Here is a 7,608-nt window from a genome sequence, read left to right as displayed (position 1 = left end):
GCATCTGAGAACCCACTGGATCTCGAACCGCCGCTGGGAGAGAGGCGAGGGAGGGATGGGGTGGTTATCAGGTCCAAACCCAACATGAAAACAAAGGCCAGATGGGCTACAGAGCCTTTCAGAAGCTGAGGACGTGAACCTGAGGCATGACTAGTGAGGAGGTCTCAGTTAGGCAGGTCATTAGGCAGACACTTTTGTCCAAAGTGGACATCATTTAGAAGAGGGGTTTAGGGCTGGGGTTTAGGCATCTTGCTCAACGACACCTACCGGTAGATTCTGTGGTCATTGACTAGCATGTGTGTAAGTCACAGCTAGTCAGTGTGAGTAGTAGTTCTACCAATTATATTAGTAGGAGCAGTGGTGGTACTGTTTGGTGGTAGTGCTAATAATAAGGAAAAAAAACATAATACCCAACAAGATATTACTATTCAGTGATGACCTGTATCCTTCCCATGTGCTATTTTTTTGCTAAATCATTTTAACAGCCTGCATTGGCAGTTTGCGCAAATTCAACATGAATCTCAAAGTGAAACAGTGGTGCCGAAAAAAAGAGGAAAGAAATATAAGCGGAACTTTGATTGATTTGGAATTTGTTTCATGAACGCCTTTGGCCGATGAACCGCTAGAAGGACGACTTCCGCTTCCGGCTTACCGTACAAACTGTGAGGCGGTAAAGAAGTCAACATGAAGATGGATGTAACAGAAACAACTTCTAACAACGACACTGTATCACAGGACAACCGGGTGCAGGTGGACTCAAAGAAAGCAGTCGTCGAGCAGATACTCGAATACAAAGAGTTACTGAAGACGGTGCTGAGCGGGCAGACCGAGGTCCCAGAGGAGACCAGGCAGCTGCTGCGGCGAGAGCTGCTGGCGGTGCGTACCAGCAGTCTGTGTGTGGATGTGTCGCTGGCTGAGAGCAGCGATAAACAACCAACGGTCCGAGGACCGGGGACCTGTAAAAATCGGTCCTACAAATATTTCCAGAAAAGGCTTAAACTTTTTAAATATATGTATATATTATTTTGTTCGAATTCGTCTATACGAGTAATGTTAATACCTCCCCACACATAGTCTTCATACACTTATTTGTAGTGGAGAAAAGGGAAATATTTGGTGAATTGTTCTGAAAGTTTAAATATTGGTATATTCAAGTCATACAATTAGCCCTTGTTGCCACCTAGTTCATAATATGAAATTAAACCACTTTGAATTAAACACTGTAAATGCCTTTGCACTACTTTTGTGTTTTGTGTTTCTCCTGTACAATTGTTAATATTAATATTATTGTATTGTTGAAGGGAGCATGAGACTCAAGCATTTCATTGGTGTTGCTTTAATTGTTGTAAATATGACACATAAAAAAATCTTGAAATACAACCACATTCTTGGTTTTAAAATGATGCATCTTACAATCATGCTTTAAAATATATTTATTTATTTAATTTTTTCATAAATATGCTGGAACCTGGCTTAGAGAATGGCAAAACAATATTTTACATTGTGTTAAATGCTAAACCCAAGTAAAAAAATCACCACTTGTTTTGCTTGTTAGGTGAAAGCTACTGCTCTCCTTATTATCTTTACTGATTACGTTATTTAAATTCACTGATTTAAAAACACAAAAAATACCATAAACCAAAGAGCAAATGCTATAGTATGGGTTTTAATCGTTATGTTACATTTCTGCAGAACTTTGAGGCGGCGGTCCACGACAACGTTCTGGTGAACGGACAGCCGTGGGAGGACGCGCCTGACGACGGTACGTCCTCAACGCCACCCCGCAAATGTCAAGGTCATATGTAATTGACCTTGACATTTGTGGGTCTTGTTATGATCTTTATATAGCAGAGACTTAATCCTTGTGTGCTAATTAAAACAAATATATATTTATAGATATATTAGGCCCCGTCCACACGAAGCCGAAACGGGCGAAACCGTTACGGTTTCGATCTATCCGGTTTCGAAGTATCTCCGTAAAGACGAAGCCAAGCGAAACCGGATAGATCTGTAGAAACGCTGTAGTAAACATTCCAGGCCCATAAGGGGCGCTGCTTCTGGTACACAAATCCAGAAGAAGAAGAGGCGAGCATGCGCATAAAGGCTGCCCCCCGAACCACTAACAACACAAACAAACAGCTCTTCTACGATGGCGAACTAGATTCTCAATAAATAATGGCTTAGCAACCCAACAAGGGACATGATATGCTGCAGAACGATTACAAGCTTGTAGTCCGCCATCATCTTTTTTGTTGTGATTTCTGAGACTCCGCGGGCTTAAGAGCCATTGGTTTGCGGTTTCAGGCGGTTTCAGGCGTCCACACGAAACCAAAACGAAACCGGATAGATTTGAAACCACCTCCGAGGGTGGTTTCAGAAGTTTGCGGTTTCGGTCAACGGATTCGCCGGCTTTGTGTGGACGGAAGGCCGAACCGTACAAGACCTTTGCGGTTTCGCCATGAAATCGGCTTCGTGTGGACGGGGACTAAGTGCTATCAGTTTAACGCGTTATTAACGGCGTTAATGCAAAGCAATTTTAACGGCGTTAATATTTTTGTTGTGCGATTAACGCTCTTTTGGCAAACATAGCTTTTTCACCTGCTGTCTAGCAACAACAACTACGTTAGAAAAACTACAACACCATACCGGATCTAGCTACACCGGAAACAAAAAACAAGCTTGCCTCACAAACTTGTTGGGGGAAGCAAGGATACGGAGCGGGTGAAAAAAGTGTGTGTTTGTGTGTCACTGTTCGAGCCTGCACGAGAGCTCAAAGTTGTTATTAGCGGTAACGTCATTCTGACCAATCGCAGTTCAAGGCCCACCTGGGCTGTAGCACTCTGGGAGGGGCCGCTCAGTTACTCCCCTCTAGACAAAATCGACTTGGTTGCGACGTTGACAGTTTGTGAGCGTTGCGTCTGTTGAGTGAGTGAGAGGTTGCGGGCGCACAGCTCAGGCTGCCGAATGGCGCTGCAAGGAACTCTTATGAACGCAATATTGTTATCCTGGTGTGTGTGTGTGTGTGTGTGTGTGTGTGTGTGTGTGTGTGTGTGTGTGTGTGTGTGTGTGTGTGTGTGTGTGTGTGTGTGTGTGTGTGTGTTATTCGATAGCCTGGTAATGTGTATAGGTCTGCGTACGGTAGGAATATTCATACTGATTTAAATAATAAATGTTATAGTATTTCCCATCTTTGCTGAGCAAGAGTTTTGTTCGAAAGTTCAGTGATTGAAACAAATAAAAGCCTGGGGTATTGAAGTTTTAAGGTAGGTCTACCACTGTTATGCACCTACCCGATGTCAAGTGGACCGGGTTGAATTCACTGCGGGTCTTTCTTCTTACCGTCGTTCTCAACACTCTGATCTCACTAAAAGGCTAGCAGCACGAAATCAAGGGATATTTAGATTTGCTATTAATCGCGAGTTAGCTATGACATTAATGCGATTAAATATTTTAATCGCTTCATAGCCCTAATCTATATATATATATATATATATATATATATATATATATATATATATATATATATATGTATATGTATATTCGCATAAATACCATTAGTGAGCACTGAGCAGGTAGGGGTAAGGGCATCTTCAAACCCAGTACCTGCCCCCCTATTTTGCTTCCTTATTTACCATCATGAAGTTGTAGTGTGTAGGATTCATCGAGCTGTAAAGTTGGAGATGCAGCAAACTGAATACATCCTCATGTGCCAATAGGCTCTTTCAAAGTGATCTTGTCATCTACAACAGATTTGAATAAACAAAGTGTCAAGTGATGAGGTTCCTGGATAGATTAACGTTGAATTAGTCTGAAAAGTATATGTCGTAGCGCACAAGTAAGATGGTTACTGTTAGCTAGCTAATTCTTTGGTGACAAACACATATTTTATATTTTATGAGATTAAACACTACTTCTGAATACCATATAACATTTCTGCTGAATCTGTTGCGCTACATGCCAGAACAGGGACACACACTGCATAGTTTGAGGAGGATTGACCTAATGTTTCTTTTTTTTTCAAAGGAGAAAAAATTGAAAAGTCAGGATCAGATTATATCATCCCAACTAATATATATATATAAGCGCATCATGTCCCGACCTCTATCAGCCTATTTTGAACGCACCTCCCTTCCACCCCACCAGGAGACGAGGCGGTGGTCCTGGAGAATCTGCTGGATGACACCGCGGTGGAGCTGGGCCGGTGCCGGCGCCGCTACCCCAAGGTCATCCTGCACCACGTGGTGCGGGGCCTCCGGGCGGAGCGCAAGCTGATGGTGGGTGGAGCCCCAGGCACGGTGGAGAGACGGCTCGACTAGCAGAGCTGGGGTTCAAAGCGGCACAGACCCTAATCATCATGATCATTGTGTTTCAGAGTCTGTATGAAGAGACGGTGAAACCTCAACAGCTTGTGAAGGACCCATGTCACGGTGTTCACCTCTTATTCACCTCTTATAAACACGCACACGCACACACACACACTCACTAAAGGAGCTTCACTGCTTCTGTCGTTAGCCCAGCAGACCATGGTCTTTGCTTGTTATCTCACTGTGTGTGTGTGTGTGTGTGTGTGTGTGTTTGTGTGTGTGTGTGTGTGTGTGTGTGTGTGTGTGTGTGTGTGCGCACGCAGAAAGCATCATGACCAGTGTGTCCGCCGCAGTCCCTGGAATGGTGAAGGAGGCGTCCCATGTCATAAAGGTAAAGTGTGTTATATTTGTTTAAATCCCCAATGTGAACAATACAAGGGGTTTCTTTACCCACCTAGAGACCACCATGAATTCTCCTAACTAGCTTGGAAGTCTGTATGCCATTCATACACCGCGTTTGACTTTGTTTGATTAAAGTTCCACATGAATATGATATCCTGATGAAACATGATGAACGCGTATCTCTCTTTCAGTCGATTAAAACCCTGCAAAAGCAGGTTGAAGGCCTCGGCCGGGTCCTCAACATGAAGCCCAGCCAGGCTACTCTGGAGATCCACGAGGCAGTGTTTGGCCCCTGTGGCCCATTAGAGGCCGCCAGTCTGTCCTTGAGCAAAGCCTCCTCCATCAGGCAGCCAATCAAGAGGGATGTAGAGGAGGAGACAGCCATGAATGGTTTTGTCCTGCCTACTAAGAAAAGCCACTGAGTTACATGTAAGCTTGCCAGTGTAATCAGTGTTTTCAAAGGTCACGATGGACTTTCTCTCTGTTCTATAGTTCCAACCCTATTCTATCGTCTTCATAACGTGTTTTCTTTTTGGCACATATTATTATTATATTACTTTGAAGACGGTATTTAGTCTGTGACCACATACTTGTGTTTGGTCAATTTATGGTGTAAATAAGTAATATACTACCCAACCTGTACTTTTCATAGCTTTTAATGCGCATATGTATGTTAATCCTCCTGAAATGGTGGAAGTACTATAAAGTATGCATATATTCTTTGCCAGTGTTGGGGTAGTTACTCAAAAAAAGTAATTAGCTACTTATTACTAGTTACTTCTGTAAATTGTTATGAGATTACTTTACTAGTTTGAAAAGTAACTTCACTACTTATTACTTTACTTTACCGTTTCTTAATTTACTGTAGATAAATGGACAAACATCATAGCCCTATCATCACACATAGCATATGAAAGGCTATGGTGAAGTCAATCAGTAGCAACACACAAGGTTCAAAACACGGGCTTTGGGAAACATGAGAACAAAAATTAAGTGGTCAATGAAAATTTTAAAAAGGTCACTTTATCCCATACAATTAAAACAGAAATGCACTTAAGCGGCGGGAACACATGCTGTTACTTTATGTGGTCCAAAGGCTGAATGAACCTGATCTATTTCGCAAACTATGACATTGTAAGTTTGTCAAAACATTTTTTTTATAAATATGATAACAATACAATACTTGCTCACAAAACAAATTGTAATTAAACTTGTGACAATTTCCATTAAATACCGTTATAAGCTGCGTTTATTTTGTTCACTAAACCTATAAGAACGTTATTATTATGACAGGTGCGAGTTAACTGCGCCCTGGCCGGCGTCTTGTGCAAAATGCGCGCACCCATGTAGTATATCTATGGCGCGCACGGCAGCGACATCGAACTTCTTCGGCAGCAACCATTAAGCAATGGATATCCGAAAATGGCTCAAAAAAAGAACACCGCAGAAGAGTCAACTACATCAGACCTTGACCAGAGCAGGGAGGGGGTTGGATCTTGCTCCCCCTGGTGGATCAAGTGTGCCACTGTCTTGGAACCTCTACGCAGTGGTTCTCAACCTTTTTTCAGTGATGTACCCCCTGTGAAATATTTTTTCAGCCAAGTACCCCCTAACCAGCGCAAAGCATTTTTGTTTGAAAAAAAGATGTAAAACACAGCGTTATGCCATCATTGTCTGATTTATTGAACTGTCAACACTGAACATTGAACATAGTTGCATTGAACTGATATTTTTATTTTTTTACTTTGTAAAAGTAAGACACATAAACAAATGTACATAAAATAACATAAATATCAGACAAACATACATTTGCAAATAGGTTAACAGAAATAAATACATTTATAAAAAAGAAAGGAAAAGAAAGATAGAAAAAATAAATACAAGGGTGAACCTGTGAACTGATTTTTAATGAGAAACTTGTGGTTGTGCTTCACTCTGAGAAGCTTTGTCATTCTGAGTGACAGGGAGGCAACTGCTGTGATTAAGCTCTTCTCCAGGCTCAGTCTGTTTCTCTGCTTTGTTTTAATCACAGACATTGCAGAGAAGGTGGCCTCATAAATATGTGGAGGCAAAGGGCAGTAGCGACTCCAAAGCTTTCTGTCCCAGGTCAGGGTGCTCCTGCTTCACACACACCCAAAACTGTGTAAGTGTGGATGTATCAAACTTTATCCGGAGGCCACGGTCAGATGACACATCAAGGAGTGTTTCCTGATTAGTGACAGATAGCTTGTTTGTTTCGGAAAAGAGAAATGGGTTTCTCACCCAATCCAGCTGTTTAGATTTTTCCTCAATGTCAGGAAAGTAGGAATGGAAATTTTCAATCAAGTTATTCAAATGTCCCACAATGAGCAACTTGACTGAAGCTCTGTCCACATCCTCACAGAGAAAAGCATTCACCTCAGGAAAGCAGGTGAAATCCCCCTGTGAAGAGGCTCTTCTCCACAGCTCTGCTTTCTTCAGGAAGCCATCCACCTTATCATATAGGTTCAAAAGGCTGGTGTCTTTTCCCTGCAGAGACATATTCAGCTCGTTGAGTTTGCTGAATATATCTGCCAGATAACACATCTTTGCAATCCAGTCTGTGTCCTGGAACAGGGTGGCATGGAGAGAGCTGTGCTCAATCAGAAATGTTTGAACTTCTGATCGTAATTCATACAGCCGGTTGAGAATTCTCCCTGGAGACAGCCAGCGCACTTCTGTATGGAGCAGCAGCTGTGTGTGTTCCGCTCCCATGTTTTCACAGAGGCGTCGAAACAGGCGTGCGTTACGTGGCCTTGACTTTATAAAGTTGATCACCTTGATGCAGTCGTTCAAAACGTCATGTAGCACAGGGCTCATTCTCTTTGAGGCCAATGCTTCCCTGTGTATGACACAGTGAGTCCACTTCACGTCGGGGTTCTCT

General features: G+C 42.5%; 1 protein-coding gene across 1 annotated transcript; it reads left to right on the top strand.

Annotated features, from left to right (window-relative positions):
* Nucleotides 1-628: 628 nt before the first annotated feature.
* On the top strand, nucleotides 629-5,952 carry nsl1 (NSL1 component of MIS12 kinetochore complex). Its single transcript, XM_030345415.1, has 6 exons — nucleotides 629-876; nucleotides 1,693-1,762; nucleotides 4,144-4,274; nucleotides 4,373-4,427; nucleotides 4,628-4,695; nucleotides 4,898-5,952. The coding sequence occupies exons 1-6, from the start codon at nucleotides 685-687 to the stop codon at nucleotides 5,126-5,128; spliced, it is 747 nt and encodes a 248-aa protein (XP_030201275.1). The 5' UTR covers nucleotides 629-684; the 3' UTR covers nucleotides 5,129-5,952.
* Nucleotides 5,953-7,608: the final 1,656 nt, after the last annotated feature.

The sequence above is a fragment of the Gadus morhua genome, chromosome 21, assembly GCF_902167405.1.
Source record: "Gadus morhua chromosome 21, gadMor3.0, whole genome shotgun sequence".
NCBI lineage: Eukaryota > Metazoa > Chordata > Actinopteri > Gadiformes > Gadidae > Gadus > Gadus morhua.
The sequence above is the reverse complement of the archived record's forward strand: the minus strand, read 5'-3'. Positions and strand labels throughout refer to the sequence as shown.